Below are 19,243 nucleotides of genomic sequence, written 5' to 3'. Positions count from 1 at the left end.
TGCAATAAACACTGTAAACAAACAGGAAACAACTTCTATCTCATTCCAGGGAGAAAAACTAGAGGTAGTTGATAGCTTCCGCTATCTGGGTGACCAAGTTAGTAGTGGGGGTGGGTGCGCTGAAAGTGTAACTGCTAGAATAAGAATAGCCTGGGCCAAGTTTAGAGAGCTCTTACCTCTGCTGGCGACAAAGGGACTCTCACTCAGGGTAAAAGGCAGACTGTATGATGCATGTGTACGAACAGCCATGCTACATGGCAGTGAAACATGGGCTGTGACTGCTGAGGACATGCGTAAGCTTGCAAGGAATGAAGCCAGTATGCTCCGCTGGATGTGTAATGTAAATGTGCATACCCGTCAGAGTGTAAGTATCTTGAGAGAAAAGCTGAACATAAGAAGCGTCAGTAGTGGTGTGCAAGAGAGACGATTGCGCTGGTTTGGACATGTGGTGAGAATGAATGAGGATAGCTGCATGAAAAAGTGCCACTCCCTAACAGTTGAGGGAACCCGTGGAAGAGGTAGGCCCAGGAAGACCTGGGCTGAAGTGGTGAGGCAAGACCTTCGAACATTGGGCCTCACCAAGGCGATGACTACTGACCGAGACCTTTGGAAATGTGCTGTGCGTGAGAAGACCCGGCAAGCCAAGTGAGATCGTTGCCAGTGCCCCTGGACTGGCTCTTGTGCGGGTGGCACATAAAAGACACCATTTCGAGCGTGGCCGTTTTCGTGCGGGTGACACGTAAAAGCACCCACTACACTCTCTGAGTGGTTGGCGTTAGGAAGGGCATCCAGCTGTAGAAACTCTGCCAAATTAGATTGGAGCCTGGTGTAGCCATCCAGTTGCACCAGTTCTCAGTCAAATCGTCCAACCCATGCTAGCATGGAAAGCGGACGTTAAATGATGATGATGATGATGATTATACCATACATTTACAAAGATGTATATACATGGTAAGTGTTTTGATCTGAGACTGTGTGTTGAAACTAAAGCAATTGCAGCATGGAAGATGCATGTTAGTCATTCAGAAATACTTAAAGACTGTTGACTTCACTTGAACATTTATTGTTTGTGATATGGTGTCAAAATTATCGTTGCTTGAAACTGCACTGGGTCATTGACAATGTTGCACTGCAATGCAACAACATTGTCAGTGATCAGGTTATTGTTGGAGTGATAAAAATTTTGACACCTTTTACAAGCAATAAATGTTCAAGTGAAGTTACCAGTTTTTGTGCATTTCTGAATGGCTAACATATACCATACATTATGCAGTAGATATAACTCATACTCTATATTATATACTAACTAAGCTATATAAGATGGAATAGTCAGGCTAAAACCATTTTGATCATGGGTCTGCTAGATTACAGCTGGCATGAGACTAAGCAACTAAAACTGTTTATTTTATAATACATTAGATAATGTATTATATATTATATATAATGTATGTATATTGTATAATACATTAGATATCTGAGTAAAAGGTGTGATGGTCAAAGTTGGAAGATGTTTGATCATTGATCTGCTCAATCAGAAGTGACCTGGGCTAAATTTCATCCTCCCCACCTCTCTCTCTCTCTCTCTCTCTCTCTCTCTCTCTCTCCCTCTCTCTCCCTCTCTCTCTCTCTCTATCACTCTCTCTCTCTCTATCACTCACTCTCTCTCCCCCTCTCTCTCTCTCTCTATCACTCTCTCTCTCTCTCTCTCTCTCTCTCTCTCTCTCTCTCTCTCTCTCTCTCTCTCTCTCTCTCTCTCCCTCTCTGTGTATATATATATATTTCCTTTGTCTCCAGATATCTGATACCCTGTACACATGTGATGGTTAGTCAAAAGCGTGCTGTCAAAGACATTGACTTTCATAGTAAAAGTGCTGAGAAGTTTTTGTCTCTGAGACCCAAATGCTGTCTAAAATGGGATCAGGACAAAGAGAATAGTGAGACTATCAATTTCTCTCGGTATGTATTTATTTATTTAACAGTTTACTTATTTATATGTTGCATTTGGATGGCAGAATCATTGGAGTAACAGATATAATGCTGTGTAATATTTTGTTTGATCTTACATCCTGAGTTGAAATGTGTCACAGGTGAATTTTCATTTTTATACTTCCAGGATCAGTATAACTGATTGTTTCATCATCACCATTTTATATATATTACCTTGATGGCATGGGATGGACTGATCCTCAAGTTCGAGTCAATTTTGATGTGAAATTAATACTCTCTGCTAGATCAGTTGGAGGGCCACAGCTCATTTCTATGTTCCATATTTGAAATGATTTCAACAGCTGATGGCCTTCCTAACACCTATCACTTTACATAGTATTTTTGGTGCATCTTGTCAAGACACCAGTATTAGAGAGTTTGTCATATCCTCAACAAGACTACAGACTCATCACTACCCTATGTTGACTCTGTTCATTTTTTTCAACCACTCACAGAGTACCTTTCAAAATGTGTGATCCTCTGTTTATGTAAGAAATTGTTATATGTATGAAATAGTAATCTGTGTGTCATACTTAATACAAATACATGAAAAAAAAAACAAATTAACTCTGGTATTTGTCAAGGGAATAATGTCTCCTATGGGCATACTGCATTAAATACATCATGAATCTTGGGTTTTCAATTACTATTTTCCTATGTCAGTGACAACAGACTTTGCCTTGGTATGCAATTTCCAGCAAATACATGTTGCTGACAAAATTCAAAAGGGCAGAAATGCACATTAGGCATTCCTGCAACTGATATATTTTTGTGTTATTTAACACAGTATGTCCATAAGAGATATTATCTCTGGGTGAATACAGCAGTTAATTTGCCATTCAGTGATGCATTTGCATTAGATGTTTTACACAGATAACTATTTTAATCCAATGTTACTTCTGTTGCACATAATAAATTGTTATTTGTATAAATATTTGTATATTTGTTATTACTAAAAGGAATGGAAAGTTGGTAGAATGAGGAGAGCTTTAAGTAAAAAGTATTGCAATGTTTAGTCATCTATTTTTATGTTGTGAATTCAAATCTTGTTGAAACTAACTTTGCCTTTCATCTGCATAAGGTTTAAGAAAATAATCCTCAATCAGGTAGTTGGTTTTTATTTCTTTTATGGTCTAGTCAGGAAGAATGGACAGTAATCATGACTTTTTCTGAGTTTTCGTCCATGTTCAAGTGAGATAGATACAGTTGGCATTTAATTGGAATATCTTTGTATAGTCATCGCCTTAAAAAGTTTAGTAAAAAGGGCTCCTGAATACCAGGTTATTATGTTAGACATAATCTGATACTAATCTCTCTCTATCTTTCTCTCTCTCTCTCTCTCTCTATCGCTGACCACAACATTCAAATTTTTTTTCTCCGTGTTTTTCTCCTTGTTTTTCTCCTTATTCTTTCTGTTGAAGAGCGTAGCTCGAAACGTTAAAGACTTTCTCTATTCCTGAGCATTAAACTAATACATCCTTTTGTTGTTTACACCACCTGTCCTCGTCTGTTGTTGTTTTTTTCATAAATTTTCCCATATATATATATATATATATATATATATACATACATACACACACATGCACATATACACAAGGTCTGATCAAAAAGTATTGGGACTGTTGCTATAGTAACAAAACTATTGTATGCAGAGTGAAGCTACTTGGCACAGATTAATCTTGAACTCTTTCGCACATGCACACCAAGTTGTAATGTTCTTTCTCACTTCCATTGTTTATAGCAGTGCTTGGAAGTAAAGTGTGTAGAGTGTGGTGGTCTGAAAAAGATGATCGGATTTCAGTTGTGCAGGACTCCTTCATTGTGTTGAAGAAGACAGAAATTTTTTGAAATCAATCATAGTGGGTGACAAATCATGGTTCTGTGGCTGACTCTGAAACCATGGCTCAGTCTTAGAAGACCCCAATAAAGTTTCAAAACATCAAGGAAATCCAAGAGAATGTGACAAGATAGCTGCTTGCTATCCCCAAAAAAGGAGTTCCAGGTATGCTTCCATCAATGGAAAGAATGGGGTATAAAGTGTGTGGCTTTAGAAAGGGCCCTAGTTTGATGGAGATTAAATGTAAAACTGACATATGTTGTACTTTTCTTCCTATATAGCACCAGTCCCAATACTTTTTGATCAAATTTCATGTGTGTGTGTGTGTGTGTTTACATGTATGTATCCATACATACACATGCACAAACATACACACATAGATTATATTATTCCTTTATTTATTAACTATGAATACTTTTGTAATTTTACATTTCCTGTAAAGAACAACAAACTAAAGCATATATGTACTATTTATTTATATATATATATATATATATATTTTTTCCCCCCTACAGGAGTTACAGTATGAATGACACTTACTCGACAAAGTCAGCAAACAACTGGAATGAACTAGAAACAGACTATATGGAATATTTGTATGATGCTTTCATTAATTTGAAAATGTGTTGCGATGGATGTCAGTGTTGGTCTGTACCCTATGATGGGGATAGACCATCGCCCCTGAGTATGATGTCACTAAATATTCTTACCCCAAAAAAGTCTTTTATGGATTCTGTGAATGGTTCTGTTGCTAGAAACCATAAACAAGAAGAGACTAGGAAAAATATGAAAACTGAGACAGAGCGAGGTGAGTGTGGGAAAGACAACAGTCTGAAACTACTGTCTCATGGGAATACACAGTCTTCTGTACGAGTAACTCCAGACAAAGACTTGTTGTTGCAGACACAGCAGACTTTGGCTAGCTGCAACTCTGACTCTGTTGGAAATTTGGAAACTAAAACTGCCCAAAGCTCTCAGCCTGAGAAGTTGTCTTTAATTGATAATGGTTATTCTTCACAGACTCCTGAAACTTCTTTGACACAAAACCAACTGTCTGTTGGTAAAAACTGTAAAGATGAGAACAATAAAAATATGAATGCTGAACCAGAACAAGGTGAGTGTGGGAAGCTACTGTCACAAGAAAACATGCAGTCATCTGCACAACGAACCACTCCAGATAAAGATTTATTGCAAACACAGCAAACTTTGGCTGACAGTGTAGGAAATTTGGAAACCAAAACTGCCTCAAGCTTACTTGTTTCCCGAAGCTCTCAGCCTGCACAGTATGATGAGAGCTGTACTGCACAGACTCCTCAGACTTTCTTGACACAAAACCAACTGTCTAACTTGCATGCAAACTGTGATGATATGGAATCCTTCCTCAAATTTCTTGATAGAATAGAAACTGGCTTTGTTGAAAGTGATAAAAATGAAGATGTTTTTATGTTTATAGACAATTTATTTTCAGGTCCAACTGGTCTGCCTTTCCAATTTGGCCCTTATTCTAACCCTAACCAAGCAAAGTCAACTCCAGTTAAGGTAGAACCAATCAAAAATACCTGCCCTGAGCCATTGACAGAAAATAGTATTGACACAATTTCATCTACTTCAGGTGCAGATGAAAATATGTCAGTATCAAAACAGATTGATAAAAAAGCTAATGTAGTTAATGAGAAAAATTCAAAAGAATGCCAGCAGAATCATGCAACATCTGATCTATCATCAACACAAGACACAGGTTTTGATCAACAGTTGTCACAAATGAATGGCCTACAAGATGAAGTGATGACAGGTTCTAAGCCCTCATCAGTTGATACACAACAAGTTGGGCAATCTCCTAGTGAGCAAAGCCCTTTGCAAAGCTTCTGCAATGCAAAGAATTCAAAACAAATGTTTATGATAGGCAAGAAAAAACTTCCTTCAGATCCACATGCTGCTAATTCTCTCACAGGATCAAATGCCCCAAAGCATATAACTGGAACCCCAAATATTGGTAAGTTATTCATCATAACATTAAGTTCTAACATGGGAACAAATTCTGGGTGGAGCTAATTGTTGATCTTGGCAAGATCTTACAATTCATCACTTGTTTCAAACATAGGCAGCAATTTCATTGGCATTTTATCTTATCAACTCAAAAAAATTAAATGCAAAGTTGACACAGTGCAATTTCTACTCAAATTGTGTAGAGGTAACTAAAAAAAATCCAAGACATTTTTTGATGTACAATTCTGCCAATCTGCTGCTCCAATAATGATGATGCTATATAATGATATGTATATATATATATCATCATCATCATCATTTTCATTTAATATTCATTTTCCATGATGGCATGTTTGGAGAGCTTGACATGCCCTGGTGAGAACATCATGCTCCAGTCTTTACTGGTAAGACTGATCACATCTAAAAGATGCTTCACCTTTGGTGGATATAGCTTTGACCAGGAAGAATTGATGTTATCAGCTAGTATCCAACAATTATTAGTGTTTCATTTTTGATCTGTAAACCATCCTATTAGGAGGTTGGCTGTAGTTGCTCATCTTCTCCTCCTAACTTCCAGCTTTGCTCTTCACTCTTACAGAGCAAGAAGATCAAGCAGTTAACTACAAGAAACCCTATCATGTGATATGAAAGTAGACCAAGAGGAAAGGCTGTAGTTTCCTCAGGTTATTCACACAAACCTGAGGCCTGAGTAATTGTGTAGTCTGAAAAAGCAGAAAAGATAATACTGATCAATCTTACAGAAGGGTGTGTAATAAAGCCTTTGATTCTAATAGTGCTGAGTACCTAAACCTTTTGCTGAATTGCAAGGAGAAAAGATGGTAGGTAGGCTGTTCCCAATTGAGACTGGCAATTGAGGATTCCCTGCCAGTTAGTATGAAGAATGCTTACAAACATTGGAATAAGAGCTGTGTGCAAGTTGGGTGAGGTAGCAGAAAGGACCTATTGTTGGTTATAGAGTAAGGGAGAGGAGCTAAGCTGGAAACCAGCCACTAAAACTGACTAATCAACAAGAAGGTATTATGATTTATGGTCAAAACATCCAATGATCTTTAGACATTGTTTGATGACATCAATTCCTCCTGGTCAAGGCTACATTCACCAAAGGTAAATGGAGAAGCATCTTTTTTAAATGCAATCAGTTGCATGATGTGTGTGCATATGCATATATATATATATATATATATATATATATATATATATATATGTATGCACAGCAGAGTGTAAGCATCTTGAGAGAAAAATTGGGCATAAGAGGCATCAGATGTGTGTAAAAAAGATGACTATGCCGGTATGGTCATGTGATGCATATGGACAAGGACAGCTGTGTGAAGAAGTGCCAAACTCTAATGGTGGAAGAAACCTGTGGAAGAGGTAGACCCAGGAAGACATGGGACAAGGTGGTGAAGCATGATCTTCGAACGTTGAGCTTCATGGAGGTAATGACAAGTGACCGATACCTTTGGGTGATGCCAGTGTCATGTAACTGGCGCATAAAAAGCAACCTCAAACATTGGGCGATATGCCATGCTTGAGAGGACCCATCAAGGCAAGTGAAATTGTGTCGTATAACTGGTACCCATGCCAGTGACGCATAAAAAGCACTGTTTGAACATTGGGCCTCATGGAGGCAGTGACAAGTGACCAAGACTTTTGGCAATATACTGTGCTTGAGAAGACCTGTGAAGCCAAGTGAGATAGTAGTTGTGGCTGATGCTGGTGCTGCATAACTGGCAACTATGCTGGTGGCATGTAAAAGCACCCACTACACTTTTGGAGTGGTTGGCATTAGGAAGAGCATCCAGCTGTCAAACCTTGCCAAATCAGACGGAACCTAATGCAGCTCCCCAGCTTACCAGTTTTCAGTCAAACCATCCAACTTATGCTAGCATGGAAAGCAGATGCTAAATGATGATGATGATAATGATTAGATAGAGAGATATAGATATATACATACATATATATGTGTGTGTGTGTGTGTGCATCTGTATGTACAAATGTATATTTGTGGATGTTTGCGCATTTATGAAAGCGGGGAGATAGCTTGTGTGAAACAAAGAGAGAGAAGGAGATATGTTTGTGTGTGTGTGTGTGTATTCCCTTTATTCCTTGCAGCCTCAACACCTGACAGAATCATATAGGTGTCACACATATAGCATGTCATGGACGATTTAATTCTAGCAGATCCCCCATCTCCAGGTCTGAACACAGGTATTTCTTCAAGAGAAAACTGATAATGAGAGAGAGAAACAGAATCAATCCTCTCCACCCCCACTGTGTGTGTGTGCATATATATATATATATATATATATATATATATATATATATATATATATATATATATATATAGGGCAGGGAATCGTCAATTAGTAATAAAATTAATAATTAGCAAATTTGCCAAGTAGTTCAGTATGAAAAAACCTTTATCGGTAAAACCATTTATAATCATAAATATACAGGGATTAGCATGAGTTGCTTCTCCAACATACTGAAAATTTAGAAATAGCAGTCAAAGAACTACTGATTCCAAACTACAAATTTTTTCTATCTGTTAGAGAAAAAAAATTTGTAGTTTGGAATCAGTAGTTCTTTGACTGCTATTTCTAAATTTTCAGTATGTTGGAGAAGCAACTCATGCTAATCCCTGTATATATATATATATATATATATATATATATATATATATATATATATATATATATAGATAGATAGATAGATAGATAGATAGATATATTTATATAATATGCATGTTAGAGACAGACAAATGAATATGGGTAAATAAGCCAATGATTGAAACTTGACTTAATTTTACAATATTTGTAATACATACATATGTGTGTGTGTATGTATAATACATACACACACACACACACACACACACACACACACACTAGTATATAATATGAGTGAATTATATTTGTTTAAATTATATATATTTTTTCAGGCCCTTTCTTATCAGCCTTATTGTCAAAATTAGAGAGCATGGTTCAGAATTCACTCCATGTCAACTTTCTGTTGACTGGACTCATCTCACGTCTTGCTACTTACCCACAACCTTTACTTCGATCATTTCTCCTGAACCACAATTTGGTCTTCCAGCCTTCCATCAAATCGCTCATTCAGGTGAGTTCTCTTCTATTATCATGTTATTCTTCATTTAGCATACTTAGGACAGAGGAGGTAATAGATGTAATGAAACATTGGGTTCTAATTGATAAAAAACATATTTGCAGATGAATAGTCTCATCAAAGCAAACTTGTTAGCATGTATAACAAACACACACACACTCATACATACACATATCTCTTTCTCTCTCTCTCTCTCTCTCTCTCTGTATATATATATATATATATATATATATATATACATATATATAATTAATTAATAATATCAAGGGTAATGAGAAATATTAGAAATTTCTACTACCAGTGGCCTAGTGTGTAAAATTTAGTCAATAGACTATATATTATTCATATAAATACAGTGTACATTTAAACACATAAGAAGCATCCATCATAGGATTCCTTGCACACTAGAAAGAACAATTAAATTCCAAACCACTATTTAGAGATAAAACTTTGAAGGAATGAAAAATAAAAACATTTGTTATATGCTTTTATTTTGCATTCCCTTTTTCATTTGGTAAATGTTTTTATTTTTCATTCCCTTCGAAGTTTTATCCCTAAATAGTGGTTTGGAATTTAACTGTTCTTTCTAGCATGCAAGGAATTCTATGATGGATGCCTCTTATGTGTTTAAATGTACACTGTATTTATATATATAGTGTAAAGCTGTAATGTTAGTGTTTATGTATATTATTGGGAAGTTTGTGGTGAAGAGAAATAGAGTGAAGTAGGTGAGCTATTTTTATGTTTAATTATTAAAAAAAAAACTGTTGGTTTGAAATTTTTTAATGCTTTGAAGATCTTTGTTTGCAGAAAGAGATTAATTCAGAGCCTCAAATCCAGATTTGATTCTTCAAATGTTGTAGGATTCTTTAGTACAAAATTGGCAGGTTCCCTATGTATGTTTGACAATATTTTCCAATTAATGCTGAAGCAGAATATTTTTTATTTTAATATCCACATATATTTGAATAGTGAAGTATCATTTTTTCCTGCTTGAGCTACAAAAACTATGGGTGTGTTAGTTGTATTGTCTTGAATTCGTTTGCTATAGACTCTATATATATGGATATCATAGTTGGTGTAGTGGTGTTGGTTACAGTTGTGCTATAAACAATATTACTTGTGAGACAGTTTCCTTTTAGAGGGTAGGATGGAGAGGGTCTGGAGTTGCAATTGTTGCTGTTATGTGTGTGTGGCCTTTTTAGAAAGTTTTATATGGTTATAATTTGCTACAGTTTTTTCTAAATTATTATTTATGGAATATATTTTTATGATGTATTTGTTTATTAGTTTATGGTATTTGTGATTGGCGTAGAAGTGTTTTTGGAGTATTTTGAGAAATAATTTGGCTAATGGTTTGGAGATTTGTATTTGAAGGGGAGATTGAACCAGATAATTCTCCTTTTTCTAGTCTTATGTTTTTTTTTATTTTGTATGTAGTGTTGTTTATATATTGTGTTTTTTCTGTGTAACTGTTGTTGCTGAGAGCTTTGTTATATGAAGTTGCTATCAATAAAAATCTTTCATCACAACTTACTCTACAACATAATTATCATTCAATGGAGCTCCAGCAACCCCTGAAAATTTAAATTTAATCCTTTAGCATATTTGGTCAGCTGTATCTGACCAAAATGATCCTCCTTTTGTCTGTTCATACTGGTCATAACCAGCTGTAATTGACTTCTCTACAAAATCACTGAAAAAATAAATGATGTTATTGAATTCTTGTAAGTTTGAGATAATGCAAGATAAATTCTTACCCACCTAATTATGAGTATAAATACTGTGAAAATTTTGAGATCACATTTTTTTTTTTTTTTTTTTAACATTTGAAGAGAAGTGTTTGTAGTTTTTACCGATATGGTGCCAACAAGTAGCCATTCCAACTTTGATGGTTTTACACTTGATATACAAAATGTGAAAGAAAACAACAGTGATTTGTCTTCAGCTGAATTTGATACAGTTGTTTATGTTTCTTTGGATGAGGAAGAAGATTTTGATAGTGAAAGTAAAGAACATATTCAGGACACCATTCAAAGCATTATGGCAACATGGTTGAAAATTATAGCATCAATTACAATTCCAGATTTCACAGTAAAGACTAGTCCACAACACAATTTATCTCCCAACGCCCAACCCTTGGATTAACTGTTTTTGTTTTCACTTAAAAGTTTTTTCAAAACTGTGACAGAAGAAACAAACAGATACCCCCAATGAATCATATCTACTCATGGAAGATCCTATCCACTTTGGCAGACAACTTATGCTGCAGGAATCAGAGCTTTTCCACTGTGAACATTATGTTTGGTGTCAAGTAGTTCCCTTGATTGTGGAACTACTGGAGTCCTGATGTAAGGTATAGTGACCTGTATATATCTAGCATAATGTCTAAAACCAGGTACTCGAAAATATCTCATTACTTATGCTTAATGATTTTGTTAATACCCCCAGCAAGAATGAACGCAATTAAGATCCATTATTTAAAGTGTGTCCAATTATTAATTTACTTTCTGAAAAGTATAAAACTACATATCTGCCAGGAAAAAATCTCAGTGTATGTAAGGATGTAAGGGTAGGGTACATTTTTGGCAATACATGCCTGCTAAACCCACTAAATGGGGAACCAAATATGGAAGGTTTGTGATCAGACACAGAGTATTGTGCTAATTTTGATATCTACAATGGGAAAAAATATAATGGAAATAGACAAAACTGAACCATTTCACCTTCACCATATTCTCACTGTCTCTTCTTTGGTGACTTTGCCATAAGATCTTACTTTTGTAAATACTTATGCATGCAATACTTGATGAGCAATCACAAAGGGCTGTACTATAAGATTAAAACCACCAAATTTTAAAAAAAGGGGACATTCTCAAGATGCAAAAAGAAAATTTACTAGGCACCTTATAGAAGAACAGAAGACACATTTTATTTTTGTCTACTAGTGAACAGCCAGGAGTTGGGATTGAGGGGAAACCCGCAGTAAATAATTCATACAATGCGCATATGGATGGTGTTGATAAATCCAACCAGTGTCAGGCCTACTAACCAGTTAGACAACCTGGAAAGAAATGGTGGAGATACATTTTGTGGTTTTTAGTCAATTGAAGCATTGTAAATTCATATATTATGTATGAACCACACAGTACCTCTATCACAAAGGACTACTAACCATGTGAAGTTTTGTGTCAATACAGCATCTCAGTTATGTTGAGGTGTTTCTTTCCGAAAGCACAGAGCTGGAAGGAAAACAAAATTAACTGAGGTGGATGTCACCAGAGAAAATGTTGACTCTTAGATAAGTGGTAGGAAAAAAGAATGTATTCTTTCATTGCAAGAAAGAAAGACTGCTAAAGAGTATCAAGTTGAAACCACTTTTATGTATTGTTTTGGAGAGTGCCATTGTGTAAAGGGTTCTTTGAGACAGTTCCATGACAAAATATTTTCTAGGTTGATACAGATAGAATTACCATTCAACCATGGTAGTGGTTGAATATATTCTTAAGTCCACCACTTCGTCAATCGCAGCAGCTTCCAAGCTTCACCACAAATTCAGTTCTCAACTAAATTGCAAACTGTTAACAGTTTTAAAGAGGACACCTCCTCAGCAACACTTTGGCATAAATAGTTTGAGATTTGGTTCAGTAGAAACAAAAGTTACATCAAAATATCTGCAACCTCAAGGGGGGCAGTAAGGCACCAATTTACCTTCGATTAACATAAACTTTTTAATTTTAAAATAAAAGTATACTTTTCTTAGGCTTAAATGATAGAAAAATGCATGAGGAAACAAAAATTAGTAGAAGAAAAGTTATGGGGTGAAATGCCACGAAATTTCATGTAATTAAGTAAGAGAGTAAGGGAGTAACGCTTAGCAATAAGAATAAAGAATATATTGCTAAAATGAATGTTTACGTCCTAAGGTGGCAAGCTGGCAGAGACTTTAGCACGCTGGGTAAAATGCTTAGCGGTATTTCGCCTGTGTTTACATTTTCAGTTCAAATTCTGCCAAGGTCGACTTTACTTTTTATCCATTTCAGATCTATTCAATTTGACATAAAGATTATTTAATTAATTTTTTTAAACTAAACACTTTGAAACTTCCGATACTGGTACAATGTGTCACATACATCAGGATTTACTCTTAACATTTGGGACAAAATTTTGTATTTTAGAAGTTATTTCATCACAAGTTACAGAGTGACAATGGACAAATTCATGTTTGATAAGTGCCAATACATGAAACTCTCATCTTTTTACTTACTCTCTAACTTCTGCCAATGATATATATACATATTATACATATATGTGTAAAAAAATCTCACAATGCAATCAAACCAATGAAAGAGCCTCTATCTGGTCGCTTGACACACTAAAAATAGCAGCCAATGTATCCCTCTACCCAGTATTTTATAAGGTAAAATCCTAAATTATTAATTGACACATTATTAATTATCTTATAACAGCAATGCCTGGAAAAATCATAGATTGCATGGAAAAATGTGAGCATGAAAAGTCATATTCTTAAGATTATAAACCTGGAAAAGTACTGGACAAGTTATTACACCTGTAAAAGTATAGGACAAACTATTACTTCAAGTCAAGTAAAGAATAAGAAACTTTTTACTTAAAATATTGCAGCTAAAATTAGAATTTGAATATTAAAAAATATTTTATTATAGTTTACAAATAACACTATACTTATTTAAGTAGAATTTGGCTAATTTACTACCTTAAATACAGGAAAAAAAAACTTACAAATTAGCTCAACAGTTTTATACAATAAATTTAAAAGACAAGAACTGTAAAGAGTGATAAATTAGAACCTAGTACTTATTCTATCGGTTTCTTTTGCCAAACTGCTATGTTATGGGGATATAAATGGTGGTGGGACAAACACAGACACACGCAAATGTATACATTTATATATGGGAGAATGTACGAAAAAAAACAACAGACGAGGACAGGTGGTGTAAATAACAAAAGGATGTATTAGTTTGACGCTCGGGAATACAGAAAGTCTTTAACATTTCGAGCTACGCTCTTCAACAGAAAGAATACGGAGAAAACAAGGAGAAACAAAATTGAATGGTGTTTGGTCAACGATCTATCATGGCTTCTGAGGACAGGAAGTTCAGAAAATTCACGTAGGAGAGCTAAGAAAAAGGGGAGATAACAAAAGGGAGAAGAAAGAACAGTGACCCAAGAACGAGGAGTTGTGTGTGTGTGTGTGTGTGTGAAAGAGAGAATGCTGGTGATCTTGATGTATGCATGTGTGAAAAAATGGGGAGGGGAGAAAGGAGTCGGTCAGTTGTAGTGTGTATGTGGTGTGATGTGAGGGTGTTGGGAGGTGGGGAAGGCATGGGTGGAGTGTGGATTAGGCTGAGGGTGGGGGTAGAGGTAGGGGTGGGTGTAAGGAATTGGATGGGGTGGAGTGGGAAGGTAGAGTAGGAGTGTGTTGGGGTGGGGTAGGATGAGCTTATGAGGGAGGGTTGACGATGAAGGGGGAAGGGGAAGGTGGATATAAGAGGGGGAAAGTGGGTATGGGAGGAGGGAGAAAGAGAGAAGAGAGAGTAAGAAAGAGTAGGGGTGAAGATGTATATATATATATGATGTATATATATATATATATATATATATATATATTTCCATCTACCAAATCCACTCACAAGGCTTCAGTCAACCTGAGACTATAGTAGAAGACACTTGCCCAAGGTTTCACACAGTGGGACTGAACCCAGAACCATTTGGTTGGGAAGTAAGCTTCATACACACACACACACACACATGCACATATACACATATATGCATGCCTGTCTGGTAGGAAGTTTGCTTCCCAACCACATGGTTATAGGTTCAGTCCCATTGCATAGCACCTTGGGCAAGTGTCTTCTATTATAGCCCTGGTGTGACCAAAGCTTTGTGAGTGGATTTGGTAGACAGAAACTGAAAAAAGCCCATCATATATGTGTATGTGTGTCTGTGTACGTATTTGTCCCACACCACTGCTTAACAACCAGTGTTGGTTTATTTACATCTCCATAACTTTACAGTTCAGCAAAAGAACTGATGGAATGAGTACTGGGCTTAAAAAGTAAGTAATGAGGTTTATTTTTTTGACTAAATCCTTTAAGGTGATGCCCCAGCTTAGCTGCAGTCCAATGACTGAGACAAAAGAAAGAGAGAGAGAATTGAGGAGAGTATATGGTAGTTGTATGTATGTGTAATATGTTTGTAAATATATAGTCTCTAGATTGCTTTATCCTATGTGTCCTTCATTTTTAAGCTAGAAGAGGACAATTGGATGCTGTTTCTTGCAGATTGAGTGACCACATGGTTTATACATACAGAACATTATCTATTATGCCCGTCCTTACAGGGAATTGACTGCTATTTCTAGCTTGTGGAGGCTTCCTTACTGACTTTTTCTATGTTATATATCATATATTCCACAGGTGCTGTCATCGGTTCGTCACAAAGTCGACCACTATTCACATGCCATCCCTGATTTCTCACAGTTAGTCGTGAAGGCACGACAAACATTGAACTTGAGAATTTGTACGTACCAAAACGAGCTTGAAAGGAAGTCTTTGGTGAACAGGAAATCTCCATCCCCAGGTCTACAGCTAAAAAGCAAATCTGTTGAGTATGCTTCAAACTCACACAAAAGTATGACATATTAATTTTATTTGCTTTCCTAATTGTTGTTTTTAAAAATTAATAACCATTAAAACATGCATGTAGTATTATACTTACCTTTGTTTGCTTTTGTATCTTTTTGCTTTTGTTTTTGATATTAATATTATATATTGTTAAGTATCAAAATTTCTCATTATACATCACTACCATGATGTATACACTATCGAGTTTAGTGTGTGTGTGCGAGGCTGTATGGTAAGAAGTTTGCTTCCCAACTGCATGGTTCTGGATTCAGTCTCACTGCATGGCACCTTGGGCAAGTGTCTTCTATTGTAGCCCCAGGTCAACCATAACCTTGTGAGTGGTTTTAGTTGACAGAAACTGAAAAAAGCCCATTGTGTGTCTGTGTGTTTGTGTATCTCCCTGTCTTGACATCGCATGATAGTTGTAAATGTGTGTCACTGTCATACGAGCAGTGTCATTCATTTCCAATATTCTGCATAAAAATATCTGGCGATGGGGCAATATTACTTTGCTTGGAAACAGGTAAAGGTTGGTAATATGAAGAGCATCCAACCATAGAAACCTGTCTCAAACTCCAACCCATGCAAGCATGAAAAAGTCAGCATTAAATGACGGTCAGGACAATAATGTATATCTATATATGTAGAGAGAGAGATAGTAATGTAGATAAACATGATTGGGATTGATACATAAAATATACATACATATGTATACACATGTAAATATATGTAAGGATATATCCCTTTATATATTTATATGTGTATACGTATGTATGTTTATTTTATATATCAAGCCCAAGCATGTTTATCTACATCACTATATCCATCTCAGTTCATCTGGATTTCTTTTACCCTCTCTTTATCCTGTGGACTTAGATTTTGGAGTGTAAGTTCAAATCATTTGAGCACCACTATGTGTTTTCTATACTGAGCATCTCTGGATCTCACCTGTTCATTCCCCCCCCCTCTCTCTCTCTCTCTCTCTATATATATATATATATATATACATACATGCATAGATAGATAGATAGTAATTAGTTAGGCACTGCTTATATTTTGAGTTCAAATCCTGCAAAAATCCACTTTTTTCTTCACTCTTCTTGGTTCAATAAAATAAGTGTGAATTAAATTTTGAGACTGATGCCATTGACTGTATCCTTCATACAAAATTAGGGGTTCCGTTTGGACTCAACACACCTGATGTTGACTTAACAAGTGGACAATTAGATCAGTTACTTTTGAGTTACTCATCTTGTACCTAAAATTAACTTGGAATTTAGTTATTCTTCATTGAATGAAGGACAAGCTGTTAAATATATAGTTGGATTAATTAATTCTTAGCACACTGCGAAAAACTAGGTTTTTATTTTCCTGATGATAAAAATAATTAAGTCATTGAATAAGTCTAGTTGTTAATTCTATCCCCCTCTCTTTCTTCCTCTCTTTCTCTCTCAAACTATGTAACTTAAAAATATTACTAACTTACAATTATCTCCCTTTAAACTAAATCTCACTCAAACCTGTCCAAACACACACACTCTCTCCCTCTCTATGAATTTGTCTATCTATCTTCCTCCTATATATATTCTATCATTTATGCAGTGTATCATTGTCTGCTTCAGTGTTATGTTACAGGAACAAACTTTTAAAGGATACTCAGCCTCTTAACAATATTATACAATTAATAGATAGTTCAGTTGATCAAAATATTACAAAATATGTTCATCAAAACTGACAATATCGATTCCATCTTTTCCTCTTTTCAAATGCCATGCCTACAGGTGTCAGTACTCATGGATCTCCATGACAAATCCTGAACCTGAATAATTTTTCTTGGGAAAGATATACAGTGGTCTCCCATCACCTTCTGTCAGTTTATTTACAGTTTACTCTGCTAGTCTCCTGCCCCACCAAGTTTACTATTGTGGCACTGGATCTATTTAATGCCCAGGGAGGGAGATTAATTCACATGACATCAGTGCATGTCCATACATCAATGGGCCTGTGTAACACATGTTTAAAGAGCCAACCCTTCTCTGAGTCCTATATGTCTTAGCCATAGCACCAACATCTGCTATTTGACACATAACTAGAAGCTTTTACAGATATTACCACCCCAGGTCAGAGAAGACTTGGGAGTAGGGGTGACTAAAGGATAATTCCATATTCCCCAAAACTTCTGAATCCTGAGCTGGAGCCTCACAACCAGATGCAGTTTAATGCTTTGCTCAGGACCAATTCCATCTATTTTCTTTTATTTCTTTATTGTAGGTGTTGGCAGAAAGCATTCATTCTTTTTACCAGCATCTGGTGAGTCATTTATTACTTTGTTATACTCCTCTCACCATTTCATAGATAAACAGATGCACATACACATGCGCGCACGCACACACACACACACACACACACACATACACATATATGCACGCATGCACACACACACACATAAAATTTATATGGAGCATTAATAGAAAGCAAAGAAGCCATACAGCGTGAATATTGATTTTTTTTTGTATGCATACATACAGGTTCAGGTGTAGCTGTGTGATAAGAAGTTTGCTTCCCAACCACATGGTTTCAGGTTCAGTCCCACTTCATGGCACCTTGAGCAAATGTCTTTTACTGTAGCCTCAGGCCAATAAAAGCCTTGTGAGTGGATTTGATAGGCAGCAACTGAAAGAAGCTTGTGTGTGTGTGTGTGTGTGTGTGTGTGTGTGTGTGCCTGCGCCTTTGTGTGTGTTTGTCCCCACCATTGTTTGACAACCAGTGCTGTCATGTTTACATCCCTGTAACTTAGCTGTTTGGTAAAAGAGACCAATAGAATAAGTATCAGGCTTATAAAATAATAAGTACTGAGGTTGATTCATTTGACTAAAATTCTTCTAGACAGTGCCCCAACATGGCTGCAGTCCAGTGACTGAAACAAGTAAAAGATAAAAGATTAAAAAAAGGTATATATATATATATATATAAACTAAAAAAAATCACTTTACATAACATGATATTTTGATTTTAAAAATTTCTTATCATTTGAATAGGTACATAAAAGCAATTTGAAAGTTTTCATCATGGACAATGTTCACAACATATTTTTTTAAAAAAGCATATAGTGGGCTACGATGTTTATAACACATGTTTTCTTCACAAAGTTTTGCTAGTCATATATATATATATATATATATATATATATATATATAGATGTTTTCGATCTAGTTTGGATTCTTTGCCATCAGATTTGATTGCAAAGAATTCAAATTCGATGGGAAAGAATCCAAACTAGATCGAAAACATATATATATATATATGTATATATATATATATATATATTATTATTATGATTGACCGTTGACTGGACACTATTCAATTTTTTTTTTTTTTCTCCTTGTCTCTGTATACTTTCTGTTGAAGAGCGTAGCTTGAAATGTCAAAGACTTTCCGCATTCCCGAGCGTCATACTAATACATCCTTTTGTTATTTACACCACCTGTCCTCGTCTGTTGTTGTTTTTTCGTATATTCTCCCATATATATATATTAGGTCTGATCAATAAGTATCCGGACTGTTGCCATATAATTAATTCGTTTTATTGGCCACAAGGGCTAATATCAATTAAAGACATATA

The 19,243-nt window shown here is 35.7% G+C and overlaps 1 protein-coding gene across 1 annotated transcript in view; it reads left to right on the top strand.

Moving 5' to 3' along the window:
- Positions 1-18,571, top strand: part of LOC106880831 (FHF complex subunit HOOK-interacting protein 1A) — a 50,362-nt gene extending 31,791 nt beyond the window's left edge. The window contains exons 6-10 of the mRNA XM_052973665.2: positions 1,795-1,956; positions 4,339-5,816; positions 8,772-8,950; positions 15,415-15,628; positions 17,893-18,571. Of these exons, the coding sequence (XP_052829625.1) occupies positions 1,795-1,956; positions 4,339-5,816; positions 8,772-8,950; positions 15,415-15,628; positions 17,893-18,089 (2,230 nt within the window). The 3' untranslated portion in view covers positions 18,090-18,571. The remainder of the gene's footprint in view (positions 1-1,794; positions 1,957-4,338; positions 5,817-8,771; positions 8,951-15,414; positions 15,629-17,892) is intronic.
- The last annotated feature ends 672 nt before the right edge of the window (positions 18,572-19,243 follow it).

The sequence above is a fragment of the Octopus bimaculoides genome, chromosome Z (assembly GCF_046866305.1).
Source record: "Octopus bimaculoides isolate indiv1 chromosome Z, ASM4686630v1, whole genome shotgun sequence".
Taxonomy (NCBI): domain Eukaryota; kingdom Metazoa; phylum Mollusca; class Cephalopoda; order Octopoda; family Octopodidae; genus Octopus; species Octopus bimaculoides.
This window is presented reverse-complemented; position numbering and strand designations above follow the sequence as displayed.